Source organism: Ochlerotatus camptorhynchus, unplaced genomic scaffold, assembly GCF_037179485.1.
Source record: "Ochlerotatus camptorhynchus isolate MF236.1 unplaced genomic scaffold, CSIRO-AGI_Acam_v1.1 ptg000554l, whole genome shotgun sequence".
Classification (NCBI taxonomy): domain Eukaryota; kingdom Metazoa; phylum Arthropoda; class Insecta; order Diptera; family Culicidae; genus Ochlerotatus; species Ochlerotatus camptorhynchus.
In genome coordinates this window covers 294,602-313,670 of record NW_027041037.1, presented here as the reverse complement: position 1 = coordinate 313,670, position 19,069 = coordinate 294,602, and the positions used below count along the sequence as shown (strand labels likewise).

Sequence of the window (19,069 nt, the reverse complement as noted above, 5' to 3'; positions counted from 1 at the left end):
AACTTTACGTGGAATATATCGTGAATTGGTAATCAGTAATTTACAGGCAACCAATTAGCGATATATTCCACCTTAAGTTGATCGATGTTACAAAATCATTCATGGACCTTACTGACTACATTACCATTAAATTTCTCAAACAATAAGTTAAAAGGTTCTAATATGTATAGTTCTCTTTCCGAAAATGTATGAAGAAAACAAGAATTTGGAATGGTAATGGTTCTTAACAACCCATTATTTGTAAGGTTCACTCTTGGGTTCACTTCCAAAAAACTATAAAGAGATCGTCCATTAATTATGTCACACTTTTAAGGGGAGGGGGAAACTGTGACGAGCCTTACAAAACAAATTTAAGGTCCATACAAACATGTGACAAAAAGGGGAGGGGGGTGGTTTAAAATGGGCCAAATTTGCGTGACATAATTATTGGACCTTCCCTAATACATAAGGGTAAAACTTTATCACACAAACGTTCATATAAAGTTCCATAAAAATTTCAGTTAAAGTTTATCAGGGATTATAAACAATTTTTAACCATTTTCGGTAAATTACTGAGAAAGACAGCAGTACTAGTACTGACTAAAACCGAAGACATCATAATCAGAAAACTGGCAACTTTGCCAGAATCCAAGTGATAGATACAATAGCGCTGCGCTTGAGCGAAGCATTTACCTTTGAGCGGCAGATGACGTAACTGTCTCATAGCGTTCGTATGAGAAAATGGAAGAGTTGCCAGTCTTCTTGATTTGTTGTCTTCGCTAAAACGGTAATGTTAGACAGTTCAGAGATTCTGCAATTTACGGAGTTTTCAGCAAAAGCAAAAACTACTTGGTTGATTACTGAAAACTCAGCTGTTTCAAAACTCAGTAAAATTTTACCGACTTCGGTAATCTAAACTCATGCAATTCAAATTATCAAATTGTCACCACAATAGGTATATAATAAATTATATGTTGTTAAAATATTCAACAAGCGCCGCCGGTGGTGTAGTGGTAAACGTGATTAACTCTCACCCCAGCAGGCCTGGGTTCAATCCCAGTCGGCGCCGCCGGGATGTTCTGAGGCATAACATCTCTGATCACGTCTTCCTTCGGAAGGGAAGTAAAGCCGTTGGTCCCCGGTTCATGAGTTGATGGATCGATAGGTAGGGTCCAGGTGTGCGAGCTGCCTTCCTGGCGTCGGTAGCATTGGTGCTCAGCACGGAAAACAAGATCGACGGAAAACAAACCAAGGAAAAAAAATAAAAATATTCAACAAATATTTTGATATAGTTACGATAACTAACAACTTCCCTTATAAAATGCATTATAATCCATTTCTATATACTAAGCGTGCATAGGTTGCCATTTTGGCATAACTTTTGTACTATTTAGATTTTAAAATCTTTTGAATATACGACGCATTGACAATTTTCTCCAGATTGGTCCTTATGCATTGTTTTGCTTCATGGGATATCGTTCCTTCCTTACACGCACACCTGCACAATGTAGCGGCGGTTATAAATTGGTATGCGTGCTGCTAAACGATGGACAAAGGTACGTTAGTGTGTGCGAGCTCGCTATAAAAAAGGGCGACAGCCGACCCGAAACTGACTGTGTGAAGATCTGTCCCTAAGTTGTAAAAATCCTATTTCAGGACGAAAAAATAGCATTTTTGCCGTGAAATTAGCGTCATTCGATTGCTTGTCTGTTGTTCTCGTTAAAGCCCTAAAATTCCAGCCAGTTAGTGCCGGAATAGTGCACTATCAGCGCGTTCGAAAAAGAACGGAACAGGAAAATGTGCGACCAATTGGCGAGATTGCACGGATGCAACATTTTCATCATCGGCGATAATGACAACCTCGTCAACAAATATGGCCACAATGTAGCGATCGTTTGCGGCTATGATCCGCAAGGGATGAGTATCCGAGTGTTTCGGGAAGGCAGTCAGCAGCAGCTGGAAGAGTATCCTATCAACGCGAAAACTACCCATCTCAATCATGGCATCACATCACATATTCTGGTAGTAGGAGGCGATATGATCTACGTCAAATTCGGATCCAAAGCAGACTGCCAGCTGTTCCGGCAACTGCTGCAGAAGATGTCCGGCAAGGTCAACTCAGTATTCAATCTCCGCACGGAGGATTCGTCAGCATCACAGTATTTTCAGTTCTATGGCTATCTCTCGCAGCAGCAAAACATGATGCAGGATTTCGTTCGAACGAGCACCTACCAACGAGCTATCTATAGCAACTCACAGGACTTCCACAACAAGATAGTACTGGATGTAGGCGCCGGCTCGGGTAAGTCACCTGGTTTATTTTTAGTTTGTTTATCTGCTGTATGTTAGTATGTCGATCGATTTAACTTTTCGGGATTTTTTTGGTGGCATGTCAGCCATCAATTTAAATCAAACATACATTTACGGAAAAAGCAAATAGTAGCTTGAATACATTAAGTACTTCACATCTAATGCACCGTATGAATAAAGAGAGCTAACACTCTACTGCTCAACCCACCGTTTTGCGGGGTGAATTCAAAGAGCGGGGACAAAAATAATATATTTCTTTCAACAAGTTAACCCTAACAAAAATTGTGTGCTGATTAAAGGCTGAATAAATAGTTTATTAACTGTAAAAGCATATTTTGGCCTGAATAAGCTCTTATTTTGCTTTCAATGTTTGTTGGTACGACAATGATTAAAAAGATGCACTATTTACACAGACAAACAGACGTGAATTAGTTTTTCTTGAGAATATTGTACCTAAAAAATGGGACCTCAGTAACGACATCTCTCGAGCATGTCGCAAAAAACAAGCTTGCTCACTAAGTCGCGAACAATGTTGCATTCAAGGTGACCAAGATATGTAGAAACGTCAAAGTGATCCCGTTTCCTGCGCTACGGTGACTCCGTCGGTGAGTAGTTCGCGGAATAGATTCACATTTGACGTCAGATTATCAGCTTTAATAGCATGCTGTGGCTGTCAGTTGCTTCGAATTATTTTCTCCATAATTATCCATCCATAATGAAGAGTTACGTCTGTTTGTCTGTGCTATTTATGTACTTACCAAATTTTGTATTATTGTTTGGCATACATTGGTTACAAAATAATTTTAAAGTTACTGTTATCTGCGATATCCAGTAAAATTGAAAAAGAAAAACTTCTCCATCCTCAAAGAGAAAATTCCATCGTAGTGACATTTAAGAACAGAGTTTTGTTAGTTTTTTCCTTGAATGTGCCCTTGAATTATACTTTCAGCAAGCCAAGTTTGATTAATAAATTGAAAAAATAATAATATTTTTTTTACTAAAACTGCTCTTGGAAAGCCAAATCGATCTGAACGAGATCAAATTAACTTCTACAATTTTTTCATAATTATTGACGCGAAGGTCTTTCGACATAAAGTATGCAGTATTATCTAAATCTAATTTAATATAAACGCAGCCAGTACGAAAAAGCATCCTGGAAAATGATTAGGTAGGGTTAATGTCCCTAATGTCGTCCTAAGTGTCCCTAATATAGGACCCATACATACATTTCGAAGGAAAGCATATTTTGCCAATTTTTCCCTAGCATCCAAAAAAATCCATAGGTCTTATCTAGAAGAATCATTGTTCTAAGAAAAATTGAAGAACAGGATATTTTTATCGATGAGCCCAGTCAACATAAGAGCCATTTCCCCTATTTAACAATTTTTCTTCTCCATATTCTAGATGAACAATTCAAATCCTCTCTTTTGATAACCACGGCTATGCAAATAAATTTCGCGTAAATATTTTTGCCACATAGCTTGACAAATGAGGTTCTTATCTAGCGTCCAAAACATCATCAAACACGTTAGCGAATTTTTTACAAGTTAGTTAGTAACAAAATCAGTTTAAAAGATTGTCATGTTTTAAAACTTGTGTGGCAATTTAGTTTTTTTTTTAATTTAACAAACGTATTTTTCCCCTATTCCAAATATGGAGTAAACAATAACTTACAATGCTCATGTTTTGCAGTGTGATGCTTCACATTCACATCATAGGGGCGTTCATTGACAACGTAGACAGTTTTTTGGGATTCTTGACCCCCTCTCCCCCTGCGTAGACAATTGTCAACACAAAAAAAAAAATGTATGGTCCGTGGATGATTGCCAATTAATTTCTAGATCAAATCAAAGCAAAGCTGGTTCCATTTTGACTCGTTGTATTAGAGTCCGCTCCACTAGACTTATAATGTGTAATTTAAAAAATATGATGGTTTTATAGATTCCGTGCGTACCCGAAGAACGTAGTGAATGAATAAGTACATTTTAGTATGTTCATGATTTAAAAGCTCGTAGGTCGCCAGGCTCAGACAGCCGTAAGAGCAGTAAGAGCAGAAAATCGTTGGATAAAACCCAGGCCCCATCATATTAAAGAGTTTCTTAGTCGTATTGCTTGTTCATCGTGTTTTGTGAAAATTATCCGGCGGTGCCAGGTTTGAATGGCTACAACAACTCGATCATAAGTGGTGTGATGTGATATGAGGAGGTTGGTGGCCTTAGATCAACCGTTTTTGCTTGCTGAGCAGAACATCATGAGCTTAATATCATGCCCCTCCAAATTCAGCGTACCGTTTACCAAAACGAACCTTGCTGCATACCCAACTCTTTTATCTGACAACCCAGTGATTTCTCGTGGAAGTGCAGATAACTCCTCGGCTTCCAATAAAGCGAGTATCACGTCAACACATTTCTACCCAATCCTTGCTTGACCTGCTATCGGACTCGGCTGGTTTTACACATTGAGGATCCTCTGTAATTACAGTTGATCTGGTAATAACAGAGTAGCCTCCGCGGGTAGCCAATCATACTGATGCCCATTAAAACCCAAGTCAAAGCTCGTATTTAAATATTGATCAGAACTCTCTACAGAATCTTCTCTGAAAATTTAAAGTTATTTGGTATAATAGTTAAAACGTTACAGCTGTTTATGTGTGTGCCATGTTTATCGAATACACCCTTTATAAGGCTTATAGGTAGCCCACTAATCGAATAGATTTGCGGTCTTCGACAAAGTTGTTCTACATAGTTTTGCCAATCTAAGCCTAAGGTTTTGACGAAATTGAGAACTTTTTAATTTTTGACAAGCACCTGAATCGTTCCGTTCCATTTCCCTTACATTTTCCCATACAAACTTCGTAGCCAAATTCGTCCAAATTTTGCACATTTGTTATTGGGCACCAGAAAGAGCAGTGGGAGTAGGTGGTTGTGATCCATCACATACTTTGCCCACCCTATTCAAGATATTTGACCAACTCATTGGAACTCCTTGTAGTTAATAGCAATATGCATCACCTTTGGTACACTATTAGTGTACATTAAATGGCATTTCAAACAATGAGCTTTACCAATAAATCTAACCACCATAGCACCTCTCGGCGGTTTTTCAGTATGGGTCTGCTGTACGAAGATGCACAAAAACTGAATAATAGCTGCTAATTCAGATCAAATAACGCGATTTTCGCGCAAAACGGAAATTACAAAATGCAGAAGGTACACCGGGGCAAGTTGAAATGGTAGGTGTATCTCTTAGCGAAAGTGAATAATCACTGAGATTATTTCTAATCTAGTAGTTTGCGGTAGTACACACTGAATATTTACTTTCGCTAAGATATACACGTACCGTTTCAACTTCCCAGCGCGTTTTAACTTGCCCCGGTGTACCTTAACAAGTTCTTTTACCAACATTCCTTCCACTAACTCAACCTTTTTTTTTTTTCTTTTTTCCACTTCACAGGTATCCTATCTTTTTTTGCCGTTCAGGCAGGTGCAGCTAAGGTTTACGCAGTTGAAGCTAGCAATATGGCCCAGTACGCCCAGCAGCTAGTGCACTCGAATAATCTCGATGGGAAGATTACCGTGATTGCCGGTAAGATTGAGGAAATCGAACTCCCTGAGATGGTCGACGTCATCATCTCCGAACCAATGGGTTACATGCTGTACAACGAGCGCATGTTGGAAACCTATCTTCACGGTAAGAAGTGGCTTAGACCAGATGGAAAAATGTTCCCTTCACGGGGTGACTTGCACGTGGCGCCCTTCACTGACGAAGCTCTCTACATGGAGCAATACAATAAAGCCAACTTTTGGATGCAAACCGAATTCCATGGAGTGAATTTGGTGGCCCTGAGAGATGCTGCTATGAAGGAATACTTCCGGCAGCCAATTGTTGATACATTCGATATTCGCATTTGCATGGCTAAGTCTATAAGACATGTAACCAATTTTTTGACAGCAGATGAAAAAGATTTGCACCGCATAAAGATTGACGTTGAATTTCACATTCTTGAAACAGGATCTTGTCACGGATTAGCTTTCTGGTTTGATGTTGAGTTTGCTGGTTCATGCTCTCAAGTTTGGCTATCTACGGCACCGACGGAATCGCTTACGCATTGGTATCAGGTTCGCTGCTTATTGCAAACACCAATCTTTGTTAAGCAAGGTCAAGTGTTGTCCGGCAAAGTAGTTTTGGCAGCTAATCAAAGGCAAAGCTATGATGTTGAAATTGACTTGAAATTGGAAGGAACACTTATTACTTCCACCAACACCCTAGATCTTAAAAATCCGTACTTCCGATACACTGGTGCTCCTGTTCCGGCACCACCAGGTTCCAATACTACATCACCAAGTGAGGCGTATTGGGGACAACTAGATGCTCAAGGGGCTCGAAATGCAGTGAATCTCGTAAATGGAATCACCGTAAACGGCCTTGGCGAAGTAGACATGACGATGATTAACACCAACTTGATGCCGATTGGAAACCAACCGAATATTCATCCCGGACTCATTTCCAGTACTGGAAGACAGCAGTCTCAACAACAAGCAACTCCAACGCAACAGTTAGCAATGAATCCAACGATTGCTTGCGCGGCTACTTCAACGCAGAATGTAGCCCAACAGCAACTGATTGGAGGCGCAATTTCTCCATCCTTATTTACAACACCAACTCAGCAGATTATGAACAGTCACCATGCACAGCCGATCCACGGTGCTCAGTTTTATTAGGCATCTATCGTTTTCTCCAAGGCAGCATATAATCCATGCACTGGAATGCAAGACTCCAACAACTACACTTACACATACACACTCAAGAAACGCTTTATCATCGCCGTTTAGGTTCACTGCGCTACTCTTATTTTAATTATTTAATTGTGTACCACTTTTGTTGAGATTGACCGAGCGGGATCCACCAAAGTCCTGCGGCCCCAATAGAGTATATTACATGCTTTTATTTTCAAAAGTTAAGTTCACTTTTTATGTCTCCTAGTTTTAAATAGATTTTCCAATTAAATTGTATGTAATCTGATGCGTCGAACAGCGGAAATCATTGTTTTGTTCTATTTATCACTGTCCCTAAGTAGGGATACCTGGGGTAAAATGCACCGTTAGGGCAAGATACACTTCCTTCATTTTAATCCTAAAATACATTTTTACAACAAAGTAGTTACCCTTCAAGTTAAATCTATAGGACAGAGGCGAACCAGCCTTTTGGCTGAAAACCTCTTAAATAAAAAAAAAAAAAGTTAAATCTATTTTTTTTCCTTCTAACCGTCATCTGGCTCATACCTATCGATCCATAAAGCCAAGTCTTGTGAATGAATAGTCTTGTGTTGCCAAAACCATCAATTTAAACGAACTCGAACTTTTGATGCCCCTTTAGTGTTTTTAGTGGTAAATACTCTTCGTTTATGTTAATATTCCATTAGATATATTTGTATGTATTTTTTTTTTATCAAAAATCGAAGTTAATCCTTAAGATCCTGTTTTATTGTTTTCAGGTATTCAACTATTGCCGTATATTCTCCTTTATTTTTTGGGCTAGAATCAATTGAATGGGTGTGTTATTTAATAAAATTGGAAACCCAGTTCTAATCGAATGGTGTTTTGGACAATCGTACAGTATGTGCCATAGGTTCTCTGTCACGTCACATTGGTCACAACGATCATTTGGAATCAGTTTCCATGTAGCTAGTCTGTCCTTTGTTGTCATGTGTCCCGACCTGATGCGTGATAACATGATGGTGTCTAAAGTTTCAAAGCTCATTTTTTTAAACCAGGGTGACAAAGAAGTTTGTTTAGCATGTTCAAAGTGAAATTTGCCTTTTTCAGATGAAATTTGTGAGTATTGATCTTGCCAGATGCTTTCTGTTTCTTTCTTAAGAATATTAATCAAATATTGTAAGGTAAAATTAAACTGTTCTACAGTGTTTCGAGTTGCATGATCCGCCCTGTCATTACCGACTAAATCTATGTGGCCAGGAATCCACTGAATATAGACTGTTTCTATCGATGATTTCTCAACTATATTTACTAGCTGTTTGATCAAATAATTTTCGTATTGATTGGGGTTGTTAATTAATGTGCAAGCACACTTCGAATCTGTGAAAATAGCTAATTTCTTTATATTTTTGGTTTCCGCGTATTCTATTGCTTTGATTATTGCTACTATTTCAGTATTCATAATTGTAAAACCTGTTTTTAATCTTTGGCTAAAGGATATTTTTTCTTGAGAATCATATAAACTAATACCTGGAATGGAATTTAATAATGAGCCATCTGTATACAGCTGATAAGTGTTTTTGTATTTTGTCTGGATTAGATCTGTAATTATTTGTCTTTGGGTTGATGTTGAAAAAATTGATTTTTTTAGGTTATTCATCATTAACCTTGAGTTTATTTTCTAATGTAAGTTCACTTATTATTTCTATATTGTCAGCTAGTTGATAGAAGTGGAAATTATTAATTGAAGTGATCTTTTCTATGAAAGATGTATGTCTAAGTAGATAGTTAAGTTGCATTAATTCTGAAAGATTTTTTACTATTGGACTATTAAAGTATAATGTTTTCGTTAATTCTTTCAGAGCTAAGATTTCTGCTCTTAGCTTTAATGGTAGTTCACCTGATTCATATAAAACTACATGATTCAGAGTTGATTTTAATATTCTCATGGAAGTCCTTAGTGCTAAGAGATAAACTGTTTCTAGCTTTGCAAAATTGGTCTTAGCAGCTGCGGCTACTAATGTAATTCCGTAATCTAAGTGTGGTCTAACTATTGCTTTAGTTGTCCTTAACATCTCTTCCGGATGAGCTCCACTACGTTTCTTGGAGATCATTTTAAGAATATTTATTTTCTTTTTTGCTTTGATAGCAGTCTGTTCTATGTGTCTATTGAATAACAATTTGTGATCTAAATGGATTCCCAAAAATTTATGACTTTCTATTATAGGTACCGATGTATTATTGATTCTAACATTTATGTTTGGGTTAAATTTATTTGTGAAAAGCATTGTGGCTGATTTGTGTGGATTTAATTCAAAACCTAGTTTCCTGAAACCAGGTAATTGACGCAATTGATTGCTGATATATTTTTTCGAAATCCAAAAGAATTAATTGGAAGAATGTTATTGTCTGTTATGTACTCGTTCAATTCCTTTTTGACTGTACAGTTAATGAGTTTTAATAACACATTCATCATAGCTAATGGTCTGTACGAATTACATTCATTCGGATCTTTACCTGTCTTCAGTAGAGCGACTATATTGATTGCTCTCCATTCTTCTGGTATATTACCTGAATTGAGAACTTCATTCAAGAGCTCAGAGATTCGTATTTGTAAATTTAGATTGATACGTTGATTGTATGACATTCCCCTGAAAGCCATTCCCCACAATGCCATTTCCCAGAATGCTATTCCCCAGAATGCTATTCCCCAGAATGCACCATTTCCCAGAGAAAAAATCCCCAGAATGAACCATTACCCAGAAAAAAATCCCCAGAATGTACCATTCCCCAGAAAAGCATTCCCCAGAATGTACCATTCCCCAGAATGTACCATTCCCCAGAAAAGATGATGAAATTAGTAATTTTCACTTTTCTTTTTTTTACTATTGATAATGCACTATGTTTACTTTTATGGAACTATGTATTTATCAATTCCAAACCATTTTTTAGCTCTTTATAAAATGACAACCTTTAAGTTTTCGAGCACTTCGTTCATCATTTAATAAGTCAAAGGGTCTATTATGCAATCCAATTCAACCAGTCGGAAACTGTTAAACCTTATCGAAGAATTGTTCGAATTGAGTTGAAGAATTTCTCACGATGGATTAAAAAATCGGTGCAACTACCGGTTGAACTACCGATTACAAATTTATAAAATTATTCCACTCATTATTATCCCAAATAAATAGGCATTACCCCGAATCCCTTGCGAAAAGCTAATGGGCCGTATGAATAAAAAGAGTTTACTTTACTTTCCCGTGCTTTTCTTACGGGGAATGTAAAGTAAACGCTTTTATTCATACGACCTATTGATTATATATTTTCCTTATATATTAAAAGAAGGGAATATTCCCTTCTTTATCATACATCCAAAGAATTAATTATTTTTTCTTTTATATATTCAAAGAAGGGAATATTCCTTTCTTTATCGTTTATCCAAAGAATTAATTATTTCCTTTTCTTATATTTTCAAAGAAGGGGATATTCCCTTCTTTATCATATATTTAACGAATTAATGATGTTCTCTTCTATATATTCAAAGAAGGGAATATTCTCTTCTTTATCGTATATCCAAAGAATTATTTCTTTCTTTTTGTTATATTTTCAAAGAAGGGAATATTCGCTTCTTTTTCATATTATTTACATATTTAAAGTAGGGAGTATTCCATTCTTTATCGTATATCCAAAGAATTAATGATTTCCATTTCTTAAATTTTCAAAGAACAGAATATTCCCATCTTTATTATATATTTAACGAACTAATTATGTTCTCTTTCATATTTTAAAAGATGGGAATATATTCAAAGAATTAATTATTTCCTTTTCTTATATTTTCAAAGAAAGGAAAACGCCTTGATCCATTAAGAAGTTTTTCTATTCTTTTTATATACGCGAAAGAAGATTCCAGGAGTGACTATAATAAACAAAAATAGTCAATCTAATACATGGCATACTTTTCTGGGGAATGGTACATTCTGGGGAATGGTTTTCTGGGGAATGGTGTATTCTGGGGAATGGTTTTATTGGGAATAGTCCGTTCTGGGGAATGGCTTTCTGGGGAATTGCTTTCTGGGGAATGGTACATTCTGGGGAATAGCATTCTGGGGAATGGCATTCTGGGGAATGGCTTTCGGGGGAATGTCATACAATCTGATACGTTTTAGTATATAAAATGAGAGAAGATCTGGTCCTGGGGTTGAATGATATGTTTTTGAATAAACGATCCTTCTTATATCTCTGAAATCTATTCTTATCTGCTGCTGTGTTGTAATTGGAATATAGTTAATTTCAGATGATATCGTAGGGAAGTTAACATGCATGAATTGTGATGTCAATTGTTTGTCGTTTAGTAATATTAAATTATTTTTAGATGGACGTCCTTCTCCTATCAGCTTGACTGTATTCCACAACTCTTTCTAAGACATATCTGGATTTATAGAGTTAATTACTTCCTTCCAGCTTTTTCTCTTTTCGCTTCTTATTTTTCTCTTTAATATTGCTCTTTCTCTTTTAAAATCTTTTAAATTTTAGATTGTTTGATTTTTATTAAATTCCTTTAATTTTTTGTTTTTCGATTCTAGTATTTCCGCAATTTCTTTAGTCCACCAAGGTTTAGGTATTCGTTTAACCTTTCCTATTTTTAAATTATATTTTGAAGAATTAATTTGTTCTGCTATTATTGGGGAAATATCTTCAGGTGTGTGAATCATTTGCGGCTTATTTGATTTATTTTCTCTACTGCTTGGTTTTTGTTAAATAATTCTACATTGGTTTGATTATAGGGAGCTGAGTTTTCTATTTCTATTTTGATGATTTTGTGATTACTGAAAAAATCTTGATCTAATATTGTCCATGCTGATTTGCAAGCTATTGAAGGTGATGCAAAAGTTAGATCTATTGCTGAGGGGAGTGTATTTGGTGGTTTAATCAATGTACTGGAGCCGTTATTAAGTAGAACTAAGTCTGTTTTCAAGTAAATGGTCTATTAATTCACCTCTAGGAAAATTAGGGTGATTTGGGTTCTATAATTTATTATGTGCATTAAAGTCTCCTGCTAATATGGTTGGTTTATTATGTTTTTCTATTATGTCTAAAAGTTTCTTAAGTGGATTTTTAATATCATTATTATTTATGGGCAAAGGGGGTATGTACGTTGATATTATGAGCATTTTTGGAATCGTATTCAAAGTTTCTATTACTATTGCTTCTATTCGATTCATTGAAGGTAATTTAAATCCATGTATTGCAATATCATTTCTAATTAGGAAGCCAACTCCGCCATAACCAGTCGGCCTGACTTCCTTTAAAAATTTGAATCCTGGAAAATTAAAGTTCTCTCCTGGTTTAAACCATATTTCACTTAATATAGCTATGTCAACAGTTTCTTTATTAAGAAAATTCTTTATCATTTCTCGTGTGTCCATAGGCCGTATGCTTGTAACGTTATTCTGTATTATAGTTATCCTTTTATAATTCTTCTGATCCATTGTTTGAATTTGAGTTTGACATGGTTTCCTGTTGCGCTTTATCTAATATTTACGGGTTTATTATTGAATCTAACTGATTACTTATGTTGATTAATAACAAATCCTGTTCTAGTGTCTCTGTCTTGTCGGTATTTTTCAAAATTGTGCTTTGAATTGCCTGAATCTTTTCAACTATACCTGTCAAATTGAACTGTGCGATCAATTCTTGTTTAATTTGGTGTGCAAATCTTTCTATTTCAGTGGTTGCATATGGATTAGGATTGAAAATATGAGGAATTTCTTCAATTTTTGCCGGCTGCGGGAATTTGTTTTGTTGTATATTTCGGTTCGATTTATCTCTCAAAGGTCCTCCCCTTGACCATTTCAAATTTCCTTCCGAGCCTTTCATCAAGTTATTACTCAATGTTCCAGTCCTGACATTACTCGAGGATCCACCTTCGGAAGCAGCATCCTTATTTTTGTAATTCCAGTCTGTATTATCATTTTCAGTATTTCTATTCGGCAACGAAGGATAGTCTTTATTCGAATTCAGTCTACTTTGTACTGACTTTTTCTTCCTCGGATATTTTTGTTCCGCCACAAAGAATGAGGTTTTATTTTCAATTCTTATTTTATCTTGCCTGTCTCTTTCCGGACAATTTTTATCTGATGCCTTATGGGCTCCTCCACAGTTTATACATTTCAATACTTCTGTCTCACATTCCTATTCGTCATGTTCAAGTCCACATTTGCAACATTTTACTGAGTTTGCCTTATACAACTTCTTACTGTGTCCGTACCTCCAACATTTGTAGCAAATTCTCAGAGGAAACACATATGCTCATTGCGAGCATTCACTCCGTAAATTTCCACTGATTTTGGCAGATGTTGTCCCTTCGCGTATATCTTTATCGAATATGTTGGAACTAAATTTATTTCGGATGTCTTTTTCATAATTCGTTCAACCTTTTCTATTTTAATATTTCCACTGTACATGTTTTTCAATATAGCATCCTCCGTCAATGATTTTGCAACATCCCTGACCACTCCTATCGTTTGCTTAAATCTGAAGTTGCGTTGGCTGTATCCATTTTGCAGCTCTATGTTATCAGATAATGTAAATAAAAACAAAAATCATTAGATATAGTGTCATTTTGTCCTCCGCATTGTTAAGATTTTTTAGCGATTCAAACATTATTAAGCGTCGTTGAAAAATATTACCCATTTGACTAAGGTTAGAGCAACATCTTTTTTGATAAAGTACCGGTAAGTTTTAATATGTATTTCTATTTTATGATCAAAAACATGTTCTTTATACATCCGGGACAAAATACACTTCTAAGTTCGGTGCAAAATTATCGTTTAGAAAACAAACTTTGTTTACGCTCTATTCTTTCCTCAGAAATGGTCCGCAACATTCTGCAGTCATGGCGCTTTGAGCAACTACGATCGGAACTGGTGGCAGTTAAAAACGAAGACGTTCTTCTGCCTAATTGGCCATGATCATTCATAAGACGGCAAGGAGAGTCATATTGACGCATTTCGCGCCAAATCGAATCGAAGCTGGCAGCACCCTCTCAGATTTCAATAAAATTTTGTGGATGTGACTAAATAAGCACTATTGCATACTCAGTTTTTCCAAAATTTATCTAGACTAACATTTGAGAAGGGCCAAACTTTTTCTGCTGATTTTTTTCAAAAAAATATTATGGAAAAATGACAACTCCAACAAAAATATGTTGTATGGATGACTATTAGGAAATTGACCACTACACTGAAAAAAATCGATTTTTATAATTTAAAGTCGATTTAAAAAAATGGCCATGTTTGATTTGGATGAAACTTTGCCTCAAGATAGGTAATTATGTTTACTACCATCCATCCATACATCGCGAGATGGGCACTTTTAAGGAAAAAAGTTTTTCTTACAAAAACTTTTTCATGTCTGAATTGACCCTTCACACAACGGAACAGTAAAGATTGCAGGGTTGCATAGTCTGATCTTGCCATTAAGAGGAACCGTACGTTATGGCAAGTCCTGCACTGGTGGTGACTTCTAATCACATCACATCACATCAAAAACTTTTTCATGTCTGAACTGATTTTTTGAACGTACCATTTTTACACAAAACTAAACCAGTGAAGCTCAAAATCATCTCAGAACCCAATGAAGCTCCATTTGTGATTCAATTTTGTCTAATCAGCAACTAATCACTTGGATTAATCGAGAATTCCATATGAAAAGGGCTTATATCATTAGAAAATGATATAATTGATTATATTGTCTACTACTGAGGCAAAATCCGATACTCCTATAGCAACTAAGAATTCTTAGCTCAAATTATCCATACAGAATTAGGTATGAATAAAATTTAAATTGAGATCTTCTTTCGAATCAACAACGATTTGGGAAGTCAACGTATCGCATCATAATTCTATATGCCCTTCTGTTATTTATACCTAAACCATTAACATTATATACCTACCACTTCATTTTACCTATGAGCACCATAAAACTAAAGTTGATTTCATACAAGCAGCAGTCAATCTGATAACGAAAGTTGTGAAGACAAGTTGTAGTAAAATTATTATCATGGACCAAAGTAGTAAATTAAGGCTCAAAGGATTGAAATGTTGTGCAAATATAAATAATCCGAGATGCAACCGAAATAAGTTACGGGCCATATCGTCAATGATGGTAGAAAAAATACATTCTATGGGATATAACCACGAAATTGATGAAACGATGAGCATTTGTGAGTCATGCCGTAGCGTGATATCTCATAATAGAAGTCCAGTTATGAAAAAACGCCGATCGGTTGGAAATGAAGTAAATATCCAACCGTCAACTAGTGGGCAGCAGCATAGTGATGATCCAGGTCCATCAATGAGTGGCCATCGATCCGTAGATGAGCTAGGTAAGAACAGTCATCTTGATGATTCTATCAACTTTTAACTGCAACCTCCTAATCAGAAGGCAACACACAGCAGCGAGAGGGTTAGTACCGCTGCAAAAACACTCGAACGATACTACAGGGAGGACAATTAAGCTAAAAATGGAGAATGATCGGCAAAAGGCATGCGAGTGGCCATGTTGTAAAAGAAAAAACCTTCTAATTGGGAGAAGTAATCAGGCGTCCGTGTAGACCGGTATCGGGAAGTGTAGTGCATATATAATACAACCCCCCCCCCCCCCCCCTTGTGGGGGTTTGGGCTGGAAAGCCTACCTCCGTTCAGGACCTCTTGTGCTCTTGTGCTCTTGTGCTTTTGTACATTTTGTACACCTCGTACTCGACATAAAACGGTCTTACACGGCTCGGCTCGGAAGTCAAGATGGCTTCCGAGCCTAATAGTAAATGATCCTCGATCGTCCGTCAGGGACGATTCCCTCAGGCCGGTGGCCTTAATTGCCAAGGAGGGTCCCGTCTCGGCTCGACCAAGGTGGCCATGCCACGGTCAGCCGATTTTGTCAACGACGGAAGACGCCTGCCAGCCAACCGAGCCAGCAACGCCTGCTGAGCCGTACGTGGCTGATGAACACCACCAGATCCGCCATTCTCCCAAAGCGGCAACTACACTGTCTGCAGCCCGCGCCGCAAGTTTCCGGTCACACGGTAGTGCAGGAGCAGCCGTGTGGGCCAACGCCAGCGTCGCGACGCCCAAGAAGAATCTGCTGCAACAGTGAGTACCGTAACATTTTAAACCCTCGCATACACGCCACATATATGTGAAAACCCACACCCACACGCCACAGAAAAGGGCAAATAAAAGTGTTAGAAAATGTGAATATTCCTGTGTGTTTCATACTTTGTTCGCGTAGCCCCTCCGAATACCCAGTAACATGCCGGCCCTGCGACACAGTTCAGGGGTCTCATGCTACTGAGCTAGTTACCCGGGAGTGTCTGGTCATGCCATAGTCACAAATTATATAACTGGGCAGTTGAACAAACAGATAAAAATATCACAAAACTACGTTTCGAGTACATATCCACTGAACAGTACATCAAAATGTCAGAAGAACTCGAAGAACTATATAACAGCACAAAGACAATATCTGGCACACAGAAATTCCACAGTTTTGTGCCTATAACTGGTGACAAAGAAGCGACAAAAAGGTATTCTAATTCAGAAGATGAACCAAAAATATTTCACTTGATTGGAAAAAGGAAAAAATAGCATGTATGAAAATAGGTTTAAAACATTGAAAATATATAAATAACTGAAATATGAAAAATCTTGTCTTTTATCTCTCACATATTATCCAATTTTGCATCAGTAGTAGACAACAGAATAAGGGAATGATATTTTTTTTGACAAGGTCTACATGTCCAAATAGTTTCATTGAACTCTGAGAGGGTGCTGCCAATTCCAAATACGATTTGGCGAGAAATGCATCATGAGCCCTTTTCATATGAAATTCAAGATTAATCAAAGTGAACTTAAGTGCTGATTAGACAACATTGAATCGCAAATTGAGCTTCATTGGAATCTGAGACGATTTTGAGCTTCACTGCTTTAGTTTTGTATGAAAATGGCAAATCAAAAAAAAAAATCAGTTCAGACATGAAAACAGTTTTTGTAAGATAACACACATCCAGAAAGTTTCATTGAAATCTGAGAGGGTGCTGCCAGCTCCGAATTCCAATTTCCGCGAAATGCATCTATTGCCCCATTATTTTAGTGCATTTTGCCTCATTGTTTGGGTGCATTTTGCCTCATCATTATGGTGCGTCTTGCCCCTTTGTTGGATTCTATAACATTCCCCAGAAAACCATTCCCCAGAATGTACCATCCCCCGGAAAAGATGATGAAATTAGTAATTTATCATTTTTTTTTTGATTATTTGATATTATATTTCAGTTTTATATTACGCTGTTCTGTGTAATATACATATTTTATTTATTACTTTTATGGAACTTTGTTTTTATCAATTCCAAACCATTTTATAGCTCTTTACAAAATGACAACCTTCAAGTTTTCGAGCACTTCGTTCATCATTTAAAAAGTCAAAGGGTCTATTATGCAATCCAATTCAACCAGTCGGAAACTGTTAAACCTTATCGAAGAATTGTTCGACCTGGGAATCTTACGTAATTTAGATGTTGAGCTCTAAACGGTTTCACTGACTCGAGGTCGTTCTTTAAGCGGTTTTGGTGCATGTTAAACCTTTGGTGGCTGTCGGAATCAACGCGCCTACATCTACGGAACTTACGCAGAGGTGATGCGCAATTCGGTAGAGCTTGTCAAAGGCTTTTGAGCTTATGTAGTATAGAACTTGTTCGGTCGCGAAATCTTGAAATGATTGGTACGTTCTTTAAATTAACTAATTTGATACAAAGCTCAGTAGTAAATAAGTAGAATATCTAGGGAGGAACCTGGGGAGGAACCAAAATTAATCAACTTGCCAACATAGACTATCACATTTATTTTGGTGGTACTCTTTAAATGATAATAAGCCTTTTTTTCTCGCTTCGGTTGTCTCGCACGGCTTTCGGAATTTGCGCGGTTTTCGTAACATACATAATTAAGATATTTCGTTCGAAACGGATTTACTTATTCAATCGGTTTACTACGCGGATGTATCTACGCGCATACGTCACAGCATTTTTTCCATAACTATCTTGAAACAATACACACGGAATCAAGTGTTCAAGCTGCCAACATAGGCTAGTCCTTCTGCTGTGTTGTCAAAGATAGAAGCAAAATTTATTCAAATGGGTCATGTCTTGAAAACTAAGCTGTCACGCAGCTCCAGCTTAATATCCAATAAAAAAAAGAAACTCGCTTGAAATAAGAACACCACATTTCTTGACTTGTGCTTCACAAAATTCATTATATTTTAAAGGAATAAATGTTTTCAATTCGATGCCTAGACATATCAAACGTTCAGCAACACTTACAGAATTCAAAAGACACTGCATTTCACACGTTAAATCTGTCGTTTGAACAGTTATCCAGTGATTTTTTTTTATGTAATTGACAAATTATGTATCTTGACAAAGTTATCTTTAACGGATTATAGCTGTCATAATGACTTTTTTAATAATTATTGATAAAAAAAATGCAATTTTGAAGCTTATTTGGAAGATATCTTTAGTTAGTAGTAGGTTTTCTGGCAAAAGTCTGGGATTCGTGAGCATTCCTTACATTGCTGAAAATTATGATAGCATCAGATTGCGGGGTTGCTAGTGTAATATGATGCTTTGTTGATTATTCATGAATTCTCGATTGCTTGTAATACTTATGAATATTTTAGGTGGACAAAAAGGCAAACTAAGAGGTGGACGCCTGAGCTTTTCCACATTTATATCGCTGTGAAGCACCTGTAAACTCTAGAGGGAATTTATATCTGTAAATGAAACCAGTTCGATTTTGTTTGCTAACCTGGTTAAAATGTCATATTTAATTGTCTTTAAGATAAGTCGTCCAGCTCAAACCTTTGTAGGGGTAAGAGGTGGGACCATCATCATCGTCCTTTAGCTCAGTCGGTAAAGGCGCAGCTATACAGCAAGACCATGCTGCAGGCGGCTGGGTTCGATTCCCGGTCCGGTCGTGCTATTCTCTATATCCTTACTCTAATAACCAGTAAAACTCGGA

At 36.8% G+C, this 19,069-nt stretch overlaps 1 protein-coding gene across 1 annotated transcript; it reads left to right on the top strand.

Moving 5' to 3' along the window:
• Positions 1-1,551: 1,551 nt before the first annotated feature.
• Art4 (arginine methyltransferase 4) lies at positions 1,552-7,329 on the top strand. Its single transcript, XM_065236505.1, has 2 exons — positions 1,552-2,281; positions 5,743-7,329. The coding sequence occupies exons 1-2, from the start codon at positions 1,777-1,779 to the stop codon at positions 7,008-7,010; spliced, it is 1,773 nt and encodes a 590-aa protein (XP_065092577.1). The 5' UTR covers positions 1,552-1,776; the 3' UTR covers positions 7,011-7,329.
• Positions 7,330-19,069: the final 11,740 nt, after the last annotated feature.